This window comes from Spermophilus citellus (assembly GCF_964194105.1).
Source record: "Spermophilus citellus genome assembly, chromosome: 15".
In the NCBI taxonomy this organism is placed as follows: domain Eukaryota; kingdom Metazoa; phylum Chordata; class Mammalia; order Rodentia; family Sciuridae; genus Spermophilus; species Spermophilus citellus.
In genome coordinates, this window is record NC_138195.1 from 51,000,634 (window position 1) to 51,025,755 (window position 25,122).

The 25,122-nt window shown below is 52.0% G+C and overlaps 1 protein-coding gene across 2 annotated transcripts in view; it reads right to left on the bottom strand.

Moving 5' to 3' along the window:
* Positions 1-25,122, bottom strand: part of DLG5 (discs large MAGUK scaffold protein 5) — a 111,754-nt gene that overhangs the window by 14,713 nt on the left and 71,919 nt on the right. The window contains exons 6-23 of one of the 2 annotated variants that reach the window (XM_081267355.1): positions 24,850-25,109; positions 23,477-23,789; positions 18,966-19,150; positions 17,409-17,534; positions 15,616-15,748; positions 14,951-15,078; positions 14,157-14,332; positions 13,535-13,638; positions 12,002-12,094; positions 9,526-10,515; positions 8,730-8,853; positions 8,163-8,307; positions 6,253-6,365; positions 5,581-5,670; positions 5,197-5,347; positions 2,150-2,312; positions 1,903-2,036; positions 1,101-1,247 (exon numbers count right to left, since the gene is read on the bottom strand). In XM_081267355.1, the coding sequence (XP_081123481.1) occupies positions 1,101-1,247; positions 1,903-2,036; positions 2,150-2,312; positions 5,197-5,347; positions 5,581-5,670; positions 6,253-6,365; positions 8,163-8,307; positions 8,730-8,853; positions 9,526-10,515; positions 12,002-12,094; positions 13,535-13,638; positions 14,157-14,332; positions 14,951-15,078; positions 15,616-15,748; positions 17,409-17,534; positions 18,966-19,150; positions 23,477-23,789; positions 24,850-25,109 (3,575 nt within the window). Of the gene's footprint in view, positions 1-1,100; positions 1,248-1,902; positions 2,037-2,149; positions 2,313-5,196; positions 5,348-5,580; positions 5,671-6,252; positions 6,366-8,162; positions 8,308-8,729; positions 8,854-9,498; positions 10,516-12,001; positions 12,095-13,534; positions 13,639-14,156; positions 14,333-14,950; positions 15,079-15,615; positions 15,749-17,408; positions 17,535-18,965; positions 19,151-23,476; positions 23,790-24,849; positions 25,110-25,122 lie in introns of both variants that reach the window. The other variant, XM_081267354.1, reaches the window with a different exon arrangement.

Below are 25,122 nucleotides of genomic sequence, written 5' to 3' on the forward strand. Positions count from 1 at the left end.
AGACAGTTGGGGACAGAGGTAAAGCCGAGGCCTCTGCTTCCAGATACAGCCATCGCTTTCACGCCTTGGGAGGCATCGCCCACCTGCCCTTGCTCTCCTGCCTCAGTCCTGCCTAAAGATGGACCAGAGCACAGCGGCTCACTTAGCGATGTCTCCCAAGCAGCTTCTGCAGACCAGGACCTGCACCGACTGGCAAAGAGACCTTGTCAAGGAGAATTTAGAACCAGTGAGGGCAGCTGGAAATAGGCTAGCAGAGAAACCGAGTGGAGGGAGCGTGAGCAGTAGTGGGGACTGATGAAGGGAATCCCAGGAGGGAAACCAGCCTATGATGACAATTTTGCTGCAGGTGAGTTCCAAGGGGACACAGTGAAGAATACGGAGCTGGCCTCATTCTGTGTGATGCCGAGGCTTTGCTGGAAAAGGGGGCCCTCTCTAGGCTCCTCCAGGCCCAGACCAGGCTGAGGGGCAAGCAGCTCTCATGAGGGCTCCTGCCTCCTCCTGATGCTGCTCCCTCCTCCTGCTCACCCTGAACATCTATCTGCACCTAGCATTCATTTCTCCTTGCCACATGGCTGGTGTGGCTGCACATATCTGGGCCCTGGCCTGTCACTTCCTTGGGAACAATGCCGCTGCTGATGGCCAGAAACCTAGGGCCTGGCTGGGTGATGACTATGGGATTGTGTCTCGAGAAAGATCAGAAAATGAGTGAATGAGAGGGGCTGGGGCTGTCACTCAGTGGCAGAGCACTTGCCCAACACGTGTGAGGCACTGGGTTCCATCCTCAGCACCAATAAAAATAAATAAATAATTAAAATAGAGGTATTTAGAGAGAGAGAGAGAGAGAGAAAGAGAGAGAGAGAGAGAGAGAAGAGGGAGGGCAACAAATGAGTCAGTGAGAAAACAAGAGAAAGAGGGAAAGAAAGAAAGAAGAGAAGAAGGAAAAAGGAAAAGTGTCTCCCCCTTTCACCCTGGACACCTGGATATGTGGCCAGCAGCACAGTCTGAGATCAGCTGCCTGGCACCCACACCCCTAAGGGATGTGTTCCATCCCACTCGGGCTAGGTGGACAGAGGACAAGCCCACAGCATGCATGTGCTGACCTGGAGCAGCTGGTGCTCTGCTTGGCTGGGGGTGTGCCAGGACCCTCGTCCTGCTCCATGAGCGGATCAATGACAGAGGGGTGCTCTGGGGTGGTGCTACCACTGCCCTGAAGAGTGGCATGGGCACCGGCAGGGTCCAGGTGGGAGCTAGGAAGGGAAGACAAGAGGAGTAAGGAAAAGCACAGAACATGTGGCACACACCACCCAGGGCCATGCCCCCACCAGGGATGACTGGGTTTGCACTGCAAATAGGGAACAGGTCACACAGCGCTGAGCCCTGGAAAGGCAGATTCATCAGGCCTTGGACTGTGTCACCTGCTCCACAGGACCTCCTGTCCTCAGCTCAGGAATCCTCTCCAAAGGCATCCAGCTTAGGGGACACATGAGGTCACTGTCCCTTTTCCTGGCTTCTGCATCCTGTCTCTCTGAGCTATGGAGTAGGACCCTGCAGGACACACTGCCCCTCCTATCTTCTTCCCTGTGACCCTCAGCACAGGGGCACATAGAGCAGACATCTGACACCCGCTCATGGACAGAGCCAAGCACTGTGTGTGAAGCCTGCTCCAGAGCCTCGGTTACTAGTTATCATAGGGCCCTACCGGGCAATGGGCCTCCCGCCACCTATTCCCACACCCCATTTCAGGAGGAGGGATACTCTCAATGTGTGCCTTTTTCCCAAAGCCCAAGGCTAGTCAACTCCCCTGACCAGCAACAGAAACCCCAGCATTCGCTGTGGACACCCCAGGCCTCCCCATGGTGAGCAGCACACCATCACACCCACCTCTTGGCCCCCAGCACTCACCTGGAGCGGGAGTGGCTGCCAAGCTGGTGCATATGTGGGTTGTACTGGGCCAGGATGGTGATGGTATCACACTGCTGCCCTATGATGAGCCGGGCCTGCTGCTCTGTGGCACTCCGCAGGTTAATGCCATTGAACTGGAGAGACACCCAGGGTGGGCTCAGGGATGGGGCGGGAGCTGTGGACATGGACTTCAAGCACTGCTTTATCAGGGGTGGGGGAGAAGAGAAGAAGGGCCACTCCCTCCTACCTCAAGTAACTGGTCCCCATACTCAAGGCCAGCCTGGTGGGCAATGCTGCCGGTGGTCACTTTGGAGACGTAGATGCCGCCCTTCTCTCCACTCACAATGGAGATGCCCAAAGGCTCTGAGCCCTTCTGTACCTTCACATGGCGTGGTTCCTCCACATAAGGCCTGGGAAAAGAGCCAAAGGTGTCGAGGACTCAGACACAAAGGACAGGCTGGGGGAGGCAGATCAGGCATGCGCTCAGGTGTACAGAGAGGGCCCTGGAGCCGGGTGCTGCTGCGATGACATGGCTGGATGGGGACACGATGAACCAGCTTCGATATGACAAGGGATACACATTCCCAAAACTTCATGCGATACAACACAGCACACCCAAATGGACAAGGAAACACCCAGCCCCAGAGACACAGAGAATGGTCCATGGGAACTAGGAACACCAAAATGCACGTGGGAGAAAACTCACATCTCTTCATTTTATGAGAAAAGCTTCATTTATGAGAGAAGCTGCCTCACAGCATGCAATTTCCAACCCTTGAGGGAGGAATCCTCATGACCACCCCCCTCCAGGAAAAGAGATGGCTCCTGGGATGACGTTCACGCCAGGAGGAGATGACATAAAACGTCAGTCTTTGTGTGTACTGGTTACATGGGGGTGACGCAAACTGATCATGGAAATTAAGCTGCTGCAAACCCAAGCCATGGAGAAGGAGGGAGAGGGAGGCAGAGAGCAAGGCTGGGACCATGCACCTGCTGCCGAAGGGCACCAGGAGGCAGGGGCTCAGGGGAGCCTCGTGTTGGGCCAACCTCAGACTCCTCAGCGAGGAGGACCTGGGCCTGGCGGCCACAGGCAGCCTCAGAAGAGATCTGTGGCGGAAGAGACATCTGGATGGCACCAAAGTTGGAAAGGAGAGAAGGGACACTCAGAAAGAAGACGACTCAGAAGCCTACGACTACAGAAAACAGACAGCGAGCGACACAAAGCCCCCCCCCCTCACCCCACGGCCCGAGCTTCACCAGCCCTGGGCCTTCTTCCTCTGGGACACGAAAAAGAAAGTGAGGCCAAAAACCAAGAGAAGGGTGGTCTGATGCCCACCCTTGGGTCCCCTCTAAAGCCCATGGACAGATCTGTGTGGCAACAAATGAGTTGGGAGTGGGGCACTTGAACCAGCACCCCTGCCACAGAGCTCCAGCAGCCCACCACCCCAGCAGGCCTCAGCCTGGGTCCTGCTGCTCAGGGTCAGGCCGTCTTAGAATAGCAGAAATTAAAATGCTGGGCTGGGGCTATAGCTCAGTGGGTAGAGTGCTTGCCTTGCATGCACAAGGCCCTGGGTTCAATCCCCAGCACCTTAAAAAAAAAAAGACAAAGAAATTAAAATGCTTACAATTCTTTGCTCACCCCCACCTTCCAAACTTACCCACTTTATAATTCTTCCCTTGACCTGCCAACTGCACCTGACCTGGCCTGCACCAGTCACTTGTACAACTCAACAAGTACTAGAATGCCAGGTCAGGTGCAGTTGGCAGGTCAAGGGAAGAATTATAAAGTGGGTAAGAATGGAAGTGGTTTAGAGCAGTGAGAACCTGTAGCCGGCAGCCGCCCTAACGCCACCCACACAGTGGGGCAGGAACCAGGGTGGGCCGAGGCTGCCTTCTTGTGCCAGCCCACAGGCACTGCACAGCTGGCTTCTGTTTACAGCTGCTGGTTCCTCACCATGACTGCCCAGTCCTCTGCTCCACCTCCACCCAAACATGTTTCCCCACAAAGGAGCAGGTAACCTGCTCATATAAAAGCCACTGTAAATGATTCTCCGAATCAGGGGTGACTGACACCCAAAGAAGTAGGGACCACTGTGGAGTGCAAAAGCAGATGGGACAATGCCACACGGAGCCCACGTGCATGTTTACGTTTGTACCTATGCAGATTTCTGCAGAGGGCCTTGCCCAGGAGTGAGTGTGGTGATCTGAGGTGATCTTTATTTCTTAATCTTCTGAATGACTGAAATCTTATACTCTACACACGAGCTTTCTTAGAACAACAATGCTGCTTTGTAAAACATGTTAATGAATTATACTTATCTTTCTTTTTTAATGTTTAACTCTTGATATGCAACTCAGTAATTCTTTTCTTTTCTTTTTTTAAGAGAGAGAGAGAGAGCGAGCACGAGAGATTTTAATATTTATTTTTTTAGTTTTCGGCAGACACAACATCTTTGTTTTTGTATGTGGTGCTGAGGATCAAACCTGGGCCACACGCATGCCAGGCGAGCGTGCTACCGCTTGAGCCACATCACCAGCCCAATAAATTATACTTATAAGGCTCTAAATCACTTAGAATATAAGGTCAGGGTTGGGGATGTAGCTCAGTGGCAAAGTACTCGCCTAGCATGAGCAAGGCCCTGGGTTCGATCCCTTGTGCCACCAAAGGAGAGTAAAAAAATAATAATAACTAGAGGAGACATGATTATGTATATAAAATGACAAATAATAAAACATATATTAAAAATGTGTGTGTGTGTGTAACAAGTGAATTTCTGAGACTACATGTAACTTTTTTCTTCTTTCTACTTTTCTAACTAACTCCCAAGTTTCTATAATAAGTCTATGACAGTGAACTTCAAAATCAGGAAAAAGGGATGATGTTTAATTAATAAGCTGCTGCTCAGCCAGGACACATGTGTTCAATCTTATCTTTAATTACACAATTTTTTCCCTCAGGGGGAGCAGTCCCTGGCTCTTGTGCACGACAGGGTGCTGACGGGTTACTTGGTTGCATGTGACACATGCAACCCCTCCCGCTGGGGCCAGGCTGGCCACAGTTCCTACATAAGTGCCCCACAAAAAATACTAGTGACTTGCTGGAACAAGGTGCACGGGTGCTAGGTGACCTAAAGTAGATTGGCTGAGTCCCATTTCAAATCAAAGCACTATTCTCCAACCCCCCCCCTTCCCCGCTTCCAGGAGCAAGCCCCGTCCCACACCCAAGCCCTGGCTAGTGGTCCAGATGCGCCATCCAGTGGTTGGCTCAGGCCTCGGATGCCCATGCACACTCACCTGTCCTTCCTCCGCTCCCCGAGGGATGCAGGGTTGACAGCAATCCTGGGCAATGTGGAGGCGGAGGTCTGGAACTGGCTACAAGTGGACAGGGTGTCAATGTTGAGGGGCGATTGTGGAGGGGTGCTGCATTCGGAATGTGACAACGAACCTGTCAAGAGAGGAGAGGTGCGAGGACACGGGGCCCCACATCAACCGCAGGGTCTGGACGCTGGGCTACAGCTGCCTGCCACCCCCCAGCATCAGGCCCCGCCTGGGCTCAGGACACCTTTACCCACTGACTGAAAGGACTTGCAAACTACAATCTGCACCCGGGGAACCCAGGCAGGGACAAAAGGAGGCAGCGGGATGAGCAGTGGGAGGGGCATGCCCACAAGTGCCTACCTCTGTCAGAGCCCATGACAGACCGAGGGTACCTCGGCGTTAATGGGATCTTAATGCGTTCTGCCTTGAACTGCAAGTTACTGGAAGACCCTGTTCCAAAAGAAGATGGGACATCAGGCCTTGTGATTAAACACCACCCCTGATCCCTCCCATGGCCTGGCAGTCAGGATGGTAGCATGCAAAGCTGGGCCTGCCATGCAGCTCTGAGGGAGCCTGGATGTGGAGCAGTTGCAAGAAACAGACACTTGGACTCTAGTATTGGCAGAAGTGGGCAGGCCTGGAGTCTGTCTCCAGAACAGGAGCACCACTCATGGTGACCCACGAGATACAGGCAGCTGCTCGGTCTCCTCTCCCCGACAACCAAGATTTCCCCAGGGTCTCCTTACAAGGCCATATAAGCCTCTCCTCTAGGTGACCCTGAGTGAGCAGCCATACAAACACCCCAGGATAGCCAACAAGTTCAGGGAGAGGAAGCAAGGATCCGAGGGGCCACAGGCTGCGGGCAAAGAGCATAGCTCCGGGAGCAGCGTGGGTATGAAAGTCATCGGCCCTCCAAGGAAGGAGCTGTGCTTGGCCCCAGGAGAGAGAGGAGCTCCTGCGGGCAGCCCACCACGAGATCTGGGCATTAGGATGCAGGTGCCCACTGCAGCCCAGGGTCCAAGCAGTAATTACCGAGGCGGGCGCTGGAGGGCAGCGAGTTGGACCCGTGGGAGGCTCTCATCTCAGCATAGTCACTGCTGGCCCTGTGGCTCAGGTCCAGGCTCAGGCGGCCCTGGTGCTGGACACTGGGAGAGAACCAGAGGGGAGGGTTTGTGAGAATCAGGACCAGAGGTGGCCACCAGGGATAAACTGTGACGGCCTAGGCCTCCCTCACCACAGGCCCAGGACAGCAGCCTGCCCCACCACTTCTCAGAGGTGGCATCTAAGAGGGCCACAGACACAGGGCAAGCCAGAGTCATATCCAGGTCAACAGCAGGGATAGATTGGGCTCACTGGGAGGAAGGGTCTGCTACAAGGAAAACAGGCTCTGCAACCCAGGTGGGCCCAGGAGGAGGACAGGGAGAGGCCGCATGGGCCCCAGGACCTTGGAGAGGTACTGCATGAGTCACTCTGAACAGTGCAACTAGGAAAGCAGAGGGCTGGTGGCAGAGGAGAGCCCGGCTCCCTGCGGTCAGGTTCCCACAATGTACAGAGATGCCACCTTCCTGCTTAAAGCCCTCCTGTGGTCTCCGCCATACTCAGAGTAAAACCCCAACTCTAAGCCAGGCTGCAATGGCTGTCTGGGACCCCAGTTACTTGGGACGCTGAGGTGGGAAGATCACAAGTTTGAGGGCAGCCTGGGCAGCTCAGTGAGACCATGTCTCAAAATAAAAAATAAAGACCTGGGGGTGTAGCTCAGTGGTAGAGCATTTCTAGCCTGCACAAGGCCCTGGGCTCAATCCCTGGGACTGAAGGGGGCGGAATGTTGAGGGGCTAGGGAAAAGAAAATCCAACTCTTTATTATGGCTGTAGGTCCTATAGGTTTGTGCTGGCCAACCTGGGGTCTCCTCCTGACTCACTGCCTGCCTGCCAAGCTCCCAGGATTTCAGCCTCAGCATCAATGGCACTTCTGTCTGGATGCCCCACCCCAGTTTGTGCAGCTTAGTGGCCACTGTCTTCTCAGTCATAGCCCAGCCTGTCACCCTGTCTTACTGTCTTCAGAGCCACTCGGCACCACTTCAAAGTACCCTGTACATGTTTATTTGCCTCCCACACTTGAACAAAAGCACCCCATGAGTAGGAAGCTCATCTCTGTGGTCCACCACGGTCTCCCCTCAGAACTAGTCTAGTTCTTGGAACATAAAAAGTGCTCAATAAAAATTTGTAAGAGTGATCTTGAGTCAGCCTACCCACTTTTTGACAACTTGAGTTTGCTAATTTATTTAATTATTTATTTTAGTTTTTATTCCTTCCTTTTTTTAAAGTTTTTATTTTATTTATTTAATTATTTTTTTATTTATATATGACAGTGGAATGTATTACAATTCATATTACACATACAGAGCACCATTTTTAATATCTCTGGTTGTACAAAGTATACTCACACCAATTCGTGCCTTGGTACATGTACTTTGGATAATAATGTCCATCACATTCCACCATCATTGCTAACCCCATGCCCCTCCCTTCCCCTCCCACCCCTCTGCCCTATCTAGAGTTCATCTTTTTTTATGTTAGGTTTCTCATTTAATAAATGAGATTCATCAGTGCTCTACACAATCCAAGGAAGTTTTCTAATAATGAAATATAGAAATCATCCCTGAATGCAGTTTTGCCCCATTCACTTTTAAAAGCTCTCATCCCTACAGCAGAGACAATATAAAAGTATTTAGCTCAGAAGCCTTGAGGGAAGAGGGTGTGGCTGAAGGTCTGAGCATGGCAACCAGGACATGAGCTGCTGTCACTATCACCTGTTGAGAATCCACGCTGGTGAACTCACAGAGGAGCTCCACCCAGGCTCTTCCCAGCTAGCCAACGAAGCTTCTCTGCCCACAGCCTCTCTGCACCTGTGGCACAGGAAAGGGTAGGGTACCTTTGCATACCTGGGAGGCAAGCCCTGGGGGCCAGCATCTCGGGGCACAGGTGGAGAGCTGCAGGGGCCAACCCTGTGGCTGCGCACAGTGTAGATGGGGTTCCGCAGGATGGAGCTCACAGCAGTGCTGGGGGTCATGCTCCGGGGAACAGTTCCTAGAAATGGGCTGGATGAGAACAGTGGCCCCCAAAGCACCTGCCCAGATAGCCCTGGACTTGCCTACACCCTCTCCTGTACACCAGGGTGGTGGCCACAGTCTTTTTGGGAAAAAAACTCTATTATAGGGAAATAAGAGTTTTAACCACCAATTTGCTAACTGGCTTTGGCTATTGGACTTTCCCCACCTGAAAAGGGAGATCCCTCTTGCACCATTGCCCAGGCTGCCATGGGGACAAAAAGGTTAGTTCTGACAAACTAAAATATGACATGGATGATCAACCAGTCTGGACAGGGCAGCAATTCCTGTTTCTCTGGGCCTCGGGGTTGAAGACCCATGACAGCCATGAAATATGTGCCTCCCCTCTCCCTGGAGACCACACAGCTGACCCTTTTCCCAGCCCCTGTCCAACCCACTCACCCACGGATGGCCTGTTGGGGTAGAGCGGGGGGTTCCCATGCCGGCTGGAATGCCCTGGTGAGTAAGGGGACCACTCCTGCACCTCGGGGGAGAGCTCTCCACTAGCTGGGATGCACTTCTGCTCCTGTAGAATCAAAGACAAGGAGTATTTTCTGGAGATAGTGGGTCTATGTGCAAGCCAACTTCTGTCCCTCACGCATGAGCTCCTTCTACTCCAGCAGAGGAGGTGAGCAGTAGGGCAGAAGTCACCGCCCACTCACGTTGCCTCACACAGCTTCCTTCACAAGCCCTTCTGAAGACAACTGCAAAGGAAGACTCTACCCTTTCCAAGAAACAGCCTCTGGGGGTGGAAGGTGAGCAGGTGGGCACGCACCCGGCTCCCAACTGCATGCCTCAGCATACACTGGTGCCTCAGAGGGTCTTGGCTCCCGGCAATCGCTCCCTTCTAGAAACAACTACAGCACACATGATCAGACCACCCTGCTGCCTGTAAATAGTCTCACATGCCACTCATGTCTTCAAACCCTTCAAGTGCAAGTTTGTGTCACTTGACTTTGTGGTACAAGTTCAAAGGCTTCTTATTGAAAAAGCATATCAAATGCTATGTCTAAGCAAATGTCCTCTGTGCTTCCCTCCACCCCAGCCCACTCCCCGACATACACACAAGTTAACAGTGAAAAAGCCAGCCTAGCACAAGTGGGGACGCCAGTGCAGGGCCACTCTGCAGGATTCCCATGGCCAACTCCCCCGACCCAGGGCTGAGCTCTACCTCCAGGAATTGAGCAGGAATCACTACCGGAGCAAGCTTGGGCCGAAAACTAGGCGCAGACTTTGGCCGGCGGCGCTTCTGCCCCAGCTCATCTGCCTTCTGGGAAGTGAGGTCCTCGTCACAGGACTTCTTGGCTGGCAGGTAGGAGGAGTCCCCATCCCCTTCGGGGTAGTAGCTGGAGGCGATGCGGACCCTGGCCTTGCGAGGGGGTGATGCATGCATGGGTTCTCCGAGGTCAGTGTCCGGGGGCGGGGCACTTGGTGGGCTGGTAGATGGAGAGCTGCCCACCAGTGTGGCCTCTGACTCAGAACTGGTTTCCAGTCTGTGCTGGAACTTGATGGAGTCAATTCCCCTGGGGGGCTTTGGGGGTGTCAGAGGCCCCATCCTCTTGGAGGGCTGGGGGGAGTGAATAGGCCCAGGGCCTGGGAGCAAATAGTCTATTTTGGGGGGCGTCTGGGGACGTTTAAAAGTGTTTGGGTCAAAGATAGACTTTCTTTGCTTTGGCTTCTTGTAAACGGAGAGCTTCTCCGGCCCTGCTGTGGAGCCGAGCACGGCCTTGGGCCAGGTCCCACCGCTGTTGGAGCCCTCAGCATCCACCTTGTCCAGAGGGGCTTCCACCACCCCACAGGGGCCCACCTCGGTCTCAAAGGGCAGCAGGGGCCGCCTGCTCCGCATGTCCACCAGCCCGTAGCCACGTTCCCCAGAGGCATCGGAGTGGAAGGAGCTCAGGCTGCGCTCGGAGGTGCTAGGACAGGTCTGCGGGGAGACTGAAAAGGGGCCCCCAGGGAACGGTTTGTGTAGAAAGGAGGTGCTGCCTCCGGGAGGCCCCGGCTCCTTCCTGTCTTCCAGCCCAGCACAGAAGAGCTCCGTCTGCGTGGAGCTGTGGTGCTGCATCAAGTTCCGCTTGTGATGAGCCTGGGCCTCCAGGCCATGGGTCCGAAGACTCAGCATCTTATCAGAGTCCTTGATGTTTTCAAAGATGTTCTGGCCGCTCCACGAGGAGCTCTGAGGGAACACCTAAGTAGGGTTGCAGAGGGGTGAAAAAAAGAGGCAGCAGGGCCTGGAGTTGCCGCTGATAATCGTCCCCACAGCAGAGCAGGCTGGGCTACCCCCCACCCAAAAGGGACCAACAGGCACATGCAGGCGAACGCACGTGCATGCACACGGCCCCTGATGGTGAAGTCTCCTCGCAGCCTCCGCCACTTCAAATGCACAGAACTATAAAGTTCTGTGATCTTTATAGGATCCCCACGACTTTGAGCACTTTCTTTGATCAGTCTAAACACTAAAAATCTCTCACGGAAAATGCAGGTGATGGTATATTGATCATCACTAAAAGGACACGAGCTGTCAAGCCACGGAAAGACATGAAGGAACCTAATGCACATTACTAAGTGGAGAAGGCCATGGGGAAAGGCTGACTGCGGCATGACTCCATATGACCTTCTGGGAAGGGCAAGAGTCTGCAGGCAGTGCAAGGATCAGTGGATGTCAGAGGCCTGAGAAGGGAGAGATGACCGGGCAGAGCACAGGAATTTACAGGGCCATGAAGCTATCCTACATGACACTGTCATGGTGCATACACATAAGGATATGTTTGTCAAAAGCCACAGGATATACAGCATCAGAGTGAACCCTCAGGCTGGGAGGGAGCTCAGCAGCAGAACGTCTGTCTATCATGTACAATGACCAGGGCTCAATCTCCCATACCACACCAAGGTTGGGGAAAAAATGAATCCTCAGGTAAACTGTGCACTTAAGTTCACTAATGCATCAACACTGGCCCCTCAATGGGAACAAGAGTACCAACTAACACAGATGCCAATATCAGGGACAGCCTGGGGTGGAGGGTAGGGAGGTGGTGGGGCTTGGTTCAGGAAAAACATGAGACTACATCAACCTCAAACAGCTGCCCCAAGAGTCAATTAACTTGATAATAACTGAGTAGTTTAAAAAACTACTCTTAATGAAATGGATGGGCCTATTTTTTTCTAACTTTCTTTGATTTGTCTTTTTAGCTAAGTAGAAAAATTGACAGGAAAGTATAATGAATACCCACCAACTGGACTCCATAAGATTTTACCAAGCTGTCTTGAATGTCTGTTTATAGTGATATTGCAGATCACTGGAAAAGTTAAGCTGTAGCTTAACATTTCACTAACAACTTTAGCTTGTACCTCCTCAAATAAACTAATTCCCCATATATAACTCCAATGTCGTCATCAGACCTAAGTAATAATTTTCTATTGTCATCCAATTATCCAGTTCAGATTCAGCTGTACCCACTGTCCCCAAAACGATCTTTGCAGCTGTTTTTTGTTGTTGTTGCTTTTCAACCAGGATACAGCCAGGACCCAGCCAGGCCTTGTGCACACTCTGCATTTTGTACATTGGTGCCTTTTTTTCAAGGATCCCCACGACGCTGAGCAGTAGGCTGGAGTTGGAGCTGAGGCTCTGGCCACCGCCTCAGTGGTGAGAGCAGAGCTGGCTGCAGGGTCCTTACCTTCAGGAGGGAGAGGGTTAAGGAGTCCTGGCAACTGCGCAACAGAGATTCACATTCATTCAGGGACTTGTTGTCCAGTGCGATGCCATTGATCTAGGGCCAAACAGAGAGCTGTTCAGATCCACTGGCAGGGAAGCCTCAGCCCTCTTCTCAGGGCTGCCAGGACAGAGGCTCAGCCACATACCACCCATGGAGGACAGCAGGCCTGGTTGTGCAAGGTACCAAAGTCAGGAGTGGGTGAAGGAGTGAAAGCCCCTCCTCAGGGAGGCCCAGAGTCAGTAAGGGGCTTCTGAGCAAATGAAACCCAAGCCTTCACAGCATTCCATGGGAAGGGGCCTTCCTCCTGGGACCAGAACACCAGAGACCCCAGGGAAACATCGGACCCTGGGATGCCCAGATCAGCAGCGTGGAACATCCCAGCTTCATCCTTCGGGTATGAAATAGCTGACAAACAAGCATGTTGAGACCAAAGCCATGCAAGGTCAGGTAAGCCAGAAAGCACCACAGGCAATGAGGCACTGCCACTGTTGAGAGGAGATCAACAGCCCGAGACCCGTCTCGAGTCTGTCCACATCCCTCAGATACACTCAAACCTTTCCTCAAAGTACACGTGTGACAGTAGATGGTTAAACTGTGGAACAATGTCATTGCTCAGCAATGACAAGGAACAAACTGTTGGCACATGCAACCCCCGATGGTCCTCACAGGCTTGATGCTGAGTGAAAAAAAGCCACCCCAAAGTCACCCACTATAGGGTTCCATTTATACGACAGTCTCAAAATGACAAAATCATAATGAAGAACAAATCAGGTGCCAGAAGAAAGGGATACTGGGGCAGAGGGGGGCCTGACTGTAAAGGGGTGACAGGAGGGAGGCCTCTGTGGTGGTGACCCCTGGTCCGCATCTGACTGTGGCAGTGGTTACACAAAACGATCTATCAGAAAAATCACAAACCACGCACACCTGCTGCACCACAGTCAGCTTGCTGGCTTTGATGGAGGGGGAGCCGGGTGAGGGGCAGGTCAGACTTCCCTGTATTCTCTTGGTAACTTGTAACTATTTCAAAGTCCAAAAGTCTTGGAATGGTGAATGAACTATATATAACCCCTTCTGAGAAGGAGAGGTTGAGGCAGGAGGATTGCAAGTTCAAGGCCAGCATGTCCAACTTATTTTGAAAATAAAAAATAAAAAAGGGTAGGGATATAGCTCAGTGGTTAAGTGCCCCTGGGTTCAATCTCCAGTACCACAGGAAGGAGGGGGAAAAAAGCAAATATTATCTCTATGTGGTAGCAATACAAACGTTTGTTATTTCCTTCCAAGGCATTTTCTGTATTTCATAATTTTCTAGTGTTTACTGCAGTAGTATTTTGACACTGTTGGGGGGAATAATTACTTTTTGAATGTTAACATGGTGCAATGCCCAAGAACAAGGGACGTATGAAAACCCTGCTCGTGACTTCTTGCTCAAACCTCTCATACGTAACCCAGCCATATGGGAGCAGCAGACAGCCTGGCTCCGTACTTGAAACTCACCGCCACAATCCTGTCTCCCACGGCGAGGGACCCTTCTTTGGCAGCAGGGCTTCCAGGTACCACAGCAGCAGCATACACTCCACTCTCCAGACTGATGCCGCTGTCTGCAAGCCACAGGATGATAGTGGGCAACCCTGTTCTGGCTGCCCCACCCCATTTTTTTTTTTTTTTTTGAGGTACCGGGGATTGAACCCAGGGGCACTCAATCACTGAGCTACATCCCCAGCCCTACTTTGTATTTTAGTTTGAGACAGAGTCTCACAGAGTTGCTGAGTGCCTATGGCTGGCTTTGAACTTATGATCCTCCTGCCTCAGCCTCCCAATCTGCTGGGATTATAGGCGTGTGCCACAGCACCTGGCCCCACCCCATCTATAAAAGGGGAGGTCAGCAGACTGTACACTGTCCAGCCCAGTACCCCCACCTGGTCACACCCATAAGGGGGCTCAGTCACACCCAGTCTGGTGAATCAGACACCGGAGACCCAGACAACCCCCTGCCAGGAAAGCACACAGGCTGCATTTAAATGGCATCAACAACTCATGCCTGAGAATGATGTGCTTCTGCAAACACGCAAGCCCTGCCAGCCAGAAAGGGCACCTGCCACCCCTGCAGGCTCCCTACCTTTCTGTCCACTGAGGTTTATGTGCAGGGGTGTGACCACCTTCCCACCCAGGGACTTCCTCCGCCGCACGACCATGTTGATGGCCCCCTCTCCATTGAGGAGGGCCTTGATGGCCTGCTTCTTGTCCTTGTTGATGAGGTCCACATCGTTGATTCTCAGCAGCCAGTCGTTAACCCTGAGGAGAGACACAGCCCGACTGGCAATCACAAGGATCCTGGGCCCTTTGGGTCACCCCACCACTCCCATTCAGGGGTCAAATGCCAAAAAAAAAAGCAGTTGCCCTGCGTTCACATTCAGAAAGAGCTCCTCTCCCTGGAGCATACGGTGGTTAAGTTTACAGAGGCTGGAGCTAGACAACCTGAGCTCAAATCCTGGCTCTGCCGCTTACTAGCTGGGGGACCTAGCTGTGCTGTGTGTCAAGTGTCCCCATCTATAAAATAGGACCAACAATTGCACTGACTTTACAGGACTGCAAAGATTAATCAACTCATTTATATAAAGTGCTTAAACCAGTACTTAGTAAATACAACTCATGGAATGAGAACGTGGCACAAGTCCTCGGCTTCAACACATCCCACCTGAGCCCTCTGCCAAAAGACAACCCTTGGTAACTAGAGAAAAACCAGATTCAGAGACAACTGAGAGACACAGTGTCTCCTTTTAAACCAATCTTAGCAGTTGAGCCTGAGGCCTCAGAGAGACTCTGAATCCCCAGATGCTGGGATCCATTCATCCCAGCACTACCCGACTCTCCGAGTCCTCTGCATTAGACCAAGACATCCTTAACTCTTACCTTAAGCGGCCATCAGCAATGCTTCCTTTGTCCACTTTCGTGACAAATATGCCACAGTCCCCTGGGAAACAAGGCTCATTCACACCTTCTGCCATGTCAAACCCAAGTGCCTTCAAGTCAACCTCCTCCTGTCGGGACAGCAGCAGCACACTTTACCAAGCAGTGAGCAGAAACATTTGGCTCCTAAGCCCCCAAGCCACACTCACTCAGTCCCCAGAATGGAAGGCTGGGAGGAGCTGCGACCTGCCCGCTCTGGCCCTTACAGACACACATCCCCGCCAGCACCTCCCCTGCGCTCCATTCCTCCCTCTGCTGTGCTATGCAGCACACTGTGAGGCAGGGGACACCATCTGCTACAGCCCATCTTGGACCACTGCAAGAAAGGATGGACTTCCACCCCAGAGGAAAAAGCTGGTCCTTGGGCTGGGGCTGGGGCTCAGTGGTAGAGCGCTTGCCTAGCATGTGTGAGGCACTGGGTTGGATCCTCAGCACCACATAAAAATAAATAAAGATATTGTGTCCATCTACAACTAAACAAAAATAAATTAAAAATTTTTAAAAAGCTGGTCCTCTGAAATGGTAGCAGTGAAACGGAGACACTGCCAGAGGGCCATCCCTGGTCTTCATGTCATGCACGGGGAGAAAAGCCATCCAAGGCAGCTCACCGTCTCCCTTTCAAACTCGACGACTTCTGTTTCCCACTCCATGGAATCTGTATCGATGGCTGAGTCGTGGGAGCTGTGGGCCATCAGCTGCCGGAATCGGGCCTCCTTTTCCAACTGGGATTCCATCTGCTCCCTGCGAACAGAGAGAACTATGGCGATGGCCCTTTGGAAAGCAAAAACATCCCCTGGCATCACAACTCCACGCCAAGGTTGCCATTCATGAAAGCCCCTCGGGGCTCCTTTCTTGTACTCTAGGCCAGCTTCCACCATGACTGGAGGGCCAGCCAAGGCTTCCTAGGTTATCAGAGGGCTTTCACAGGGGCTTTTGTAAAAAGACAGATTCTCCCCAAATTTATCGAGAGTCTTAAAACAGTTCAGGTCAAAATGCCATTGAGACTTTTTTTTAAATACAGACAAAATTATTCCCAAATGTACACGAAAAGGAATGAGAAGAGCTGACCATTTTGAAAATGGGACAATCAAGGGGGAGGAGTCACTCTACCTGGTCCTAAGACTTACTGAAAACCAACTATGATGAAGACTATGTGATACCGCAGAGAGACAGACACGCAGATCAATGGAACAGAACAAGGGACCTGGAAATGGCACCACACAAATACCAAGGTGCAGATGTAATCAACAAGAGGACAATCCCGGGGACTGGGGGTGTGGCTCAGTGGTAGAGCACTTGCCTAGCAGATGTGAGAAACTGGGTTTGATCTTCAGCACCACAAAAAAGTAAATTAAGGTTAAAAAAAAGACAGTCCTGGGTCAATGATGCCGGACAGCAGGACACCATGGAAAACAAGGAACGTCAACTAAAGCCCTTCCCTCCACACAAACTCGAAACATACCACAAATTCAAATACATAACATGAAACTATAAAACTTTTATAAGGAAAACAAGAGAATATCTTTGAGTTCTCTAGGACTATGTGAAAGGTCTTAGACATAAATCATTATGAGGTTTTTTTTTTTAAATAAATAAATTAGTCCATCAAAAATTTAAACTTTAGCTCTTAAGAAGACCTAGCAAAGAGAATGGAAAAAAAAAAAGACTCAGAAACCCGTCAACCCCCTAATGACTTACATGTGATGCCCTTCTTTCTAAAATCTGGGCCCAGGCTACCTTTCCAATTTATCCATGATACCCACTGGGCTCCTGGCATCTGTGTGAACTGCTCTTGTGTCCTGCAGGCTCCCACGTCTATATGGATGGCTCAGCTGGGCTCCCCCTGGCAAATTCTAGAAGGCTTCTCAGCCTCCAGTCCTCTTTCCAGGCCAGTGCAGCCAACACTGTGCACCGAGAGCTCGGCACACTGTTCCATCTGTCTCCATGACGGCACACCAGACAAGAGTCTGGTTCTAGACCGCATTGTGGTTACTGGACTCCGCCAATTTCAATTTTTAAACTCTGAACTTGGTATTGTCAGTCCTCTGCTAGTGGTCCCAAGTGTTTAGATGATGCTCTGGGAGGTATTGTGACCAAGGAGAGAGTGCCTGACATCCCAAATAGTCTTAGGAATGGCATCCACAGAACACAAGCAGAACAACCTGTTCCACCCCCACGGGCTTATCACAGACTGCGGCTGTCTTTTGTGCTGGTCTAAGAAGTCTTACTGCTAACAGGGGGACGGAACTGACCTGGACCATTTCACAGAATGACAAAGTGAGGCAAGGTGAAGGGACGGATGCAAGGCCTACACACAGGGACAAGCCCAGTGTGCTCTGGGTTCAGTGCTCTGCAGGGAGCAGGGATGTCATGGTCACAGTACATGCCCACCCAAGCCTACTTGAGCTCCTTAAGCTCCCGGCTGACGTCGTTCTTCTGTTTCCGAGTGTCATCCAGGCTGCGCAGGGCCTCAGCCAGCTCACTCACTGCCCGGTCCCGTTCCCGCCGCAGGTTGTCACACAGTGTCCTGGCAGGGAAGGCAGAGGGCAAGGTGACCTTGAGGGGCAGGGGGACGGAGGAAGGGCTTATGTCAGTAGCAAACAGCCCGGCAGGCCCCTTCCCAAACACCTGCAGGCACATGCCTCACCCCCAGAAGGAGTGCTTGGAAACCCCACAGTCACCAGGTTCCTAGTGACCTCTACTCCTTCTGCTCCACTCTCGGTGAGCCTGAGGTTAAGAACCACCGTCTGCACGTCTCACTTATTCTAATTCAGGCTTGGGGGAGGGGAGTGGCTCTCCTCTGCAGTGAAGCACCCCAGATGCCTGGAAGGCCCCCTCTTCAGCACTCACCTCACATCCCTTAGCCACCTGCACGCAGGGCTTTCTAGACGCACCCCAACCCTATACCTAGGCTGGGAGCCCACTCAGCCAGAACCTGATCCTCACACATCTTGGCCACCCTGAGCTTTGTCCAAGTGCGACGTGTGAGCTCAGTGGGACTCTGCAAAAGGAGACCATAGCTTGTATCAGCCATCCAGGGAGGTGGGGACACATGACGCATCAGGGAGCAGAAGATGGCTGTGCTCTTTGCCATCTCCAGCACTGGATGTGTCCCGGGGGCTGGTCCTCACCTCTCCACAGAGTCAAACCTTCCCTGTCTTGATCAGAGCCCAGTTCAGAACTGTATGCTGGAGAAACCTGCAGCTCAGGTCAGAAAAGGAGCAGACAGGAAGACCCACTAGGCCTCAGCACTCCCTCCATGCCCCGGAGAGCACCTCGCTCCTCTCCACTGGTGGGGCCTCTGACCAGCCCCCAGGGCCATAGGTCTCTACCCAAACAGCCTCAGGGGATCTTCCAGAAACCCCTCAATGACCTCTCTTCCCAGTGCCATCCTCCTCATCACCTGAAAAGCCCCATTCAAGCTCCAAGTTCTAGCCTGAATGCCACACTTTCTCAGGAGAGCTCCTGTGCCGAGAACAGCCCTGGCTGAGGCCCCAGACATAACATCCATGCATCCCCCGCTGCCCCCCATCCAAGCTGCTCAACATGTCAAGAACATCATATGCACCTGGGAACCTCTCTCAAGGTCTTTATGTTCAAGGGATCTACAATCCTGCATACAGTTGGCACCTAGTAAATATGCTGAAAGAATGTATTTCCCAATGTGCTACTGTCATGAGAAGCCCTCAAAGTGGCCAGCCCTGTGCCACTTCTCAGGGGTCTCACCTGGACACGCACACACTCAGGATGTCTGGGGTGAAGTTAAACAGGAAGGAGAGACACAGTGCAAAACTCCAAAGCCAAGAGGTGAGGTCTGAACGTCAGCCAGGGGTGAGAGGGAGGAGCCCAGGTCCCTGCCACCCTACCTGGACATACAGTGTCCAATTCTGACCCTCCCAACAGACCTTAATGTGACCTGGGGAAACGTAAGCTCACGCCTGGCCCAAGGTACCCATACCGGATGCTGTCGCGCTCCGCCACAATCTTGTCCCGCTCCTGGAAGGCCCAGTCCCGGCGGCACTTGGCCACATCGGCCTCCTGCAGGGCTTCCTTCAGCTCCTGGCACAGAGCCTTGCACTGCTTTCGAAGGATCTCCACCTCCTTGTTGGCTCTCCCAGCATCCATTGTCACCGTGTCTTTGATCTGAGGGCGAGAGACAGGCAGGGGGTGGTGGTGGGGTGCTGCTGAGACTCCTGGAGTGGAAGCCCCCTTCCTCCCAATGCAGGGGTGGGGCTACTCCTCTAGAGAGCTGCGTGGAGGGAACACTAAATCTAGCACACCCCCTCCTACACAGGACCCCTCCACGGCACACTGACAAACATGGTCAGACCACAAGTGGCACTAGGCGAGGGTCAACCCAGACTCTCACAGTCTCACACCAGTCTGCACCTAACCCCAGGCCGTACCCAGCTATGGCCTCGTCAGCCTGGGTGGAATGTCTCCATGAGTGCTTTGCCAGAGCTCGTCCTGCTACTTCCGTGGTTTATATCTAATAGGCCACCATTATATCTAATGTCACAATGAATTCCATTTTTATGTCTAACTATAATGTACCAATTAAATAATAAACTTAGAAAAAGGGAGCTTTGGGGACAAAATGTGATGCTGTGAGGCAGTGAAGGATTGGTCATAACTTCTCCTCCCACCTGCCCCCCATGTCTGCAGTACTAGTGTCTATAACGCACACACTGAGTTTTTATAAAAAATGAAAATACTCCAGAATTTTTGCTTGTGAATAATGTGCATCTAAGTTTTTGGGTTTTTTTGTCTTTTTGCAGTACTTGGGATGGAACCCAGGGGTGTTCTACCACAACTACATCTCTACTTTTTCATTTTATTTTGAGACAGGGTCTAAGTTGCTAAGGTTAGTTCTCACCAGGAGGCTCAGTGGGGAAGGAGACCATGGAAACCAGTCATAAGCCTGGAATAGGCTCATAACTAACCTTCGTTGCTCAAGTACAGTCAGCAGGAACCAGGGGGAAATTTGGACAAAAAGTGTTTTGTAACCCAAGAGTGACACGGTGGCATGCTTTGCTCAGAACTTCTGTTGCCCAAGATGGATGCTAATTATTTTAGTTTCGGTTCTTCCCCTATTTTTATGCTGCATCGAGCACAAAAATAACTTTGAAAAAATTAAAGACTATTTGTACTAATTCTATCAATAATTTGATATAATAAATAATACATTTAATGATCACGTTTTTTAAAAATCTACATTGTGTTGAATGTTGGGTAATATACACATGCGTGGTTTTAAATATGAAACATGTTTATATTTGATTTTCTGAAAGGCTTTTCCATTTTGCGCTGGATGATAATCTCAACCCAGAGACAGAGGTGGAAACACACAGAAAAGCCCATGCTGGGGAATGGAGCGGCTCCTGCCCTCTCCCCCCACTCCTCTCCACGGGCTCCTTGGCACTGTTTTTCTCCAAAATGAATTCCCCCCAGTTTCTTTAAGAGTTTTAGAGTGGGGGTGGGGAGTAATGAGATATCTTTAAAAGGACAGAGGAATTTGAAGGAAGAGACTGGAGTAATCTTTGCCCAATTCCTTGATGGTGCTAATGACGAAGCCCAGGATCCTGGCGATGACCTGCCCCAGGTCCCGCCACAGTGGAGAGTGGACTTTCAGTCCACTCTGTGCCCCCCACATCAGACCTCAGTCCTCATACACACTGCCTATGACTTCTTCCTGCCTGGCTTTGGTGCACTTGGAGAAGAGATGGCAGAGCCCACTCCCAGGTCCCAGAGAGAAGATGGGATGCAGGTGTGGTGGCTTTCAACAGACGCTCCCAGGTGGGCAACTGGCTTCTATTCTGGCAGCCCCTGCCGTCAGAGCCCTCTGCCCAACTGTCTGCAGCCTCTTCACGCTGCTCAGCCTCCACAGCCAAACTCAGCTCCTCAAACTGGACTTGTGGGTGGATATGCAACTGCATTAGGAGGGCTACAGGGGCAGAAAGCCACTGTGAGCCAGAGTGGCTGTGCTGGCCTTCTATGAGGCAATGTTCTATTAGTGGGGCTCGGGGGGAATTAGAACCTGGGGGAACTTCTTCCTCCATCCTCCTAAAAGCAATGGCCTTCACTAGGCCAGGCCAGCTGATGGCAGGGAGAGAGACCTTGTAATGACAGTAGCCCCTGAGGATGTACCCACTCTGGGAAGTGGACAGAACAGAGGCCTCTCAGGTCATGGACAACGAACAGGGAGGCACAGAGAGAGGGGAACAGAGTGGAGAAAAGCACAAGTCCAGAAAGCACCACTCCCTGGCTGGGCAGAATCAAGACCTCCTGCAACCCAAGAGCTAGACCAGCTGGGCTCCTGAGGAGGGTGAGGTCTGACCCCAAGCCGGGATAGCCGGGGCCACAGACCTGGCCTCCCCTGGGTGGCAGGGAGCAGTACTATACATGGAACCACAGCAGCAGCAGGAGAGGGCACTGGGGCTTTCAGCTCTGGAAGCCTCGGGTGGGGGAGGGGGTTCTGGTCACCTCCTGCCCACTGACTCGGAACAATGCCTGGAAAGGGTTCCTGTCTCAGCTGACAGGCAGGCTTGAGGCCCAGCCAACACCCCCTGTGCAGGGCAGGCGCTGGGCTGAAGGGCACACCTGAGTGCCGGGGGAGGGGGGTTGAGTGCTCTACTTCCCCATGCTCCTAGATGTCCACGGCCTTTTTTTTTTTTTTTTTAGAGGGAGAGAGAGAGAGGAGAGAGAGAGAGAGAGAGATTTTTTTTTAATATTTATTTTCAGTTCTCGGCAGACACAACATCTTTGTTGTTATGTGGTGCTGAGGATCGAACCCGGGCCGCACGCATGCCAGGCGAGCGCGCTACCACTTGAGCCACATCCCCAGCCCTGATGTCCACGGTCTTCACAGGTCACTCCGATGATCTCAAAAACCCATCCACGTGGGCTCTGGGTCCTATTACAGGTTGTGTATAAACAACCTTCTGTGACCTTCTAGTCTGGTGACTGACTAGGTCTTTTCAGAGTTTTCTTCTGTACCATTTTGTTTTTCTAATCTGATATCAACATTTCACTCAAGATTAAGTGCTCAGACACCAGGATGTGAAAAGGAGCCCTCACCTAGGACACTTACTGAGCTCTGGTGTATTATCTTATTATCAACCTAAAATTCCTTCTCATAATGTCAAATGTCATAATGTCAAAGTAGGGGCTGAGAGTGTGGCTCCATGTCAAAGTAGGGGCTGAGAGTGTGGCTCCGTGGTAGAGCGCTGGCCTAGCATGCACAAGGCCCTGGCTTCCATCCCCAGCACAAAAATCAATAAATAATACAAGTAAATACTCCTCTTCACATTGGCTCTCACCTTAATGGTCTGCACAGGTCCCAGTCCCCTTGTATGAAACTGCTGTTATTTGGCCCATTCGTAAAACAGTGTCACAGCATTCACCCTGGTCCTAAACAGGACAGTAATGAAGACCAGGGGGCAGTGGCGGGGCACGATCTGTTATAACCAGGCCAGATCACTCCGAGCCACACTGACTCACACAATGCAAAGAGAATCTCCCATGCTGTCCTCACCCCAGCAGAGTAGGGGAGCTCAGGGGAGAAGCGTCAGTGCTAAGGTGGCAGTGGGGATGGAGGTGGCCTGGTAGGAAGATTGTGAAGAATCCACAGAAATCACTCAGAGATGAGTTGAGTGACCTTGTCTCAGTGCCACTGAACACTCCAGTCCCCCAACCCCAGAGGAACCACCCCCAGGGGGCTTTAGAAGGGGGCCAGGCTCAGCCTACTAGCACATCTCAGCAGGGGCCTGGGGCAACCTTGTGAAGAGCAGTGTTGGTCAGAAGTGCCCAGAGGAGGACTGGGACTGCGGCTCAGGGGGAGAGCATGTACTTTGCATGCATGAGGCCCTGAGTTAGATTCTCAACACCATATACAAATAAATGAATAAAATAAAGGTCCATCCAGAACTTAAAAAAAAAGAAGAAGAAGAAGAAGTGCCCAAAGGATGTTCCTCTGACCCATAAGGCCAACAGATCTATGGTTCTAAGAACTTGGACTTGGGGGCTGGGGTTGTGGCTCAGCAGTAGAACACTCACCTAGCACATGCAGGGCCCTGGGTTTGATCCTCAGCACCACATAAAACTAAATAAATAAAAGGATTGTATCCAACTACATTTAAAAAAAAAAAAAAAAGGAACTTGGACTTGGGATTTGCTTCATAATGAGCAAGTCTGAGATATCTCTGACTTTCAGCACAAAACTGATCTGAGCTTAAAGGATGGCTTTGGATGTGACAGCACCTAGAGTGTCATCTGATTTCTCCCAGGATATCTAGGACTGTGGTTGGACCTCCCTTCCCATTGGACCCACCCCGCCGTATCCCACTAGAGCTGAACACTGAGCCTGAGCCCAGCAGTGACCTGCCAGCACTTAGGCCTCCAGTGAGAACTCTCTACTGTCACTCAGAAGCCTGTCCAGCCAGCCCCGCCTCTTGCTGAGGAATAGCCTACCTGCCGCAGCGCCTCCATCTCCTCGCTGGCCGCCTTCTTCTCAGATGTGCTGCTCTTGAGCTTGGACTCGGCCAGCTCCACCTCGGTCTGCAGCTTGTCCAGCTCAGAGATGACCTGGTCACGCTCGCTCATGATGAGCTTATACTCGCTGTACACCGCGTCCCGCTCCTCCTTGTACTTCTCGGACTCCTTCGCAGTTTTGACCTGCGTGGTCCTCAGCTCCGTCAGCTCTGACTGGAGCAGCTCCATCTCCCACTGCAGGTCCTTGTTCTGGGCCGTGGCCTTGTTCAGCTCATGGTGAATGGCCTCGAACCTGGGGGAGGAAGGCAGCGGGATGTGGGAGGGGCGGCACCTGCCCAGTCAGCTGTCTGGCTGCTCTGCTACCTCCCGCCAGCTCGCCAGCTCCACTGTGAACAGTCAAGCATGAAGTTTGGGGTGAGGTCATTCTCTGCACCCCAAGGGAGAATGGTCACAGAGCACCAGTGCTGTGGGCCTGGAATTTTTACAAATGCCAGAAGTGGAACTGAGGACAACGCACCCCCTGCTCTACTAGAAATAACTGCATATTCCCGCAATGTCAGAATCTCAACAGAGGACATGGAAAAGCCTTAATGATGATTTGCTCCAACCTCCTCATTTTACAGACAGGGATGGTACGGCCTGGCACTGTGAGCAAGGGACCAAAGTCACGAGGTTAGCTTGGTCCGCCTAGGCCAGGTTGCACCTTCTATGCGGGCAGCCCGAGAGTCAGAGTTGCTGCTCTAAAGTAGCATGTCCCAAAATGTGTTCTTAGAGAACAGTAATCCTGCAAGGGGCTCCATCACAAACCACCTATGTGGATTCCTGAAGGCCTCTACATCTTGGTCCTCTCTGGGACAAATCAAAGCTCTGGCAAGTCCTGCAGCAGGGAAATCCATCTGGGCTCAATCCAGCAATTCCCCAACCTATTTATACCCAGAGAACACCTTTCAAGAGATGCTCCCGAGAGCTCGTGTTCTACAGGATCGCGCTTAAAGCAACACCGTCAGAGGGAGGGGATCACATCTCTGAAGATGATATTCCTTAATAGAAAATGAAAATTATAGGAGACACGGTGCCCTGAAAACTGACAGGAGGAGAGGGTTGTGGGGAGACCTAAGAGACAGAATGCTCAGAACACACTGGGTTGCTCAGGTGGGAGAAAGAAGATACAACTCCCGAGACACATTAAGTGTCAAAAAAAAAAAAAAAAAGTTTCCCAGACAGAAATACCTGTTGATTGACAAGCACTACAGCCTGCACCGCCTTCCCGGGGCTGCGCCTGGGAGCCTGACAGAGAAGACGCATCTGGTTCTTAGGCCGCTCTCCTCCCTACCGCTCTGCCAGGGTCCTACCTCCTCAGGGACAGGGCGCACTGGTGCTGCAGCTGGATGGCAGTGTCCCTCTGCTGGGTCAGCATCTCCGTCTGCTTCAGCAGGCGCTGGTTCTCCTCGCCCAGCTGCTCCAGGCGGCTCAGGTCTGAGTTGTGGATGGCGACCTTCTCGCTGTACCGCTTCCGCAGGGCATCATAGTCCTTTTTGACCCCCTCCAGCTTGTCCATGGCCGTGTCGTACAGCTTGTTGAGGATCTCTGATGACCCGTTGTGCTTCAGCACCTGGCCACAGGGA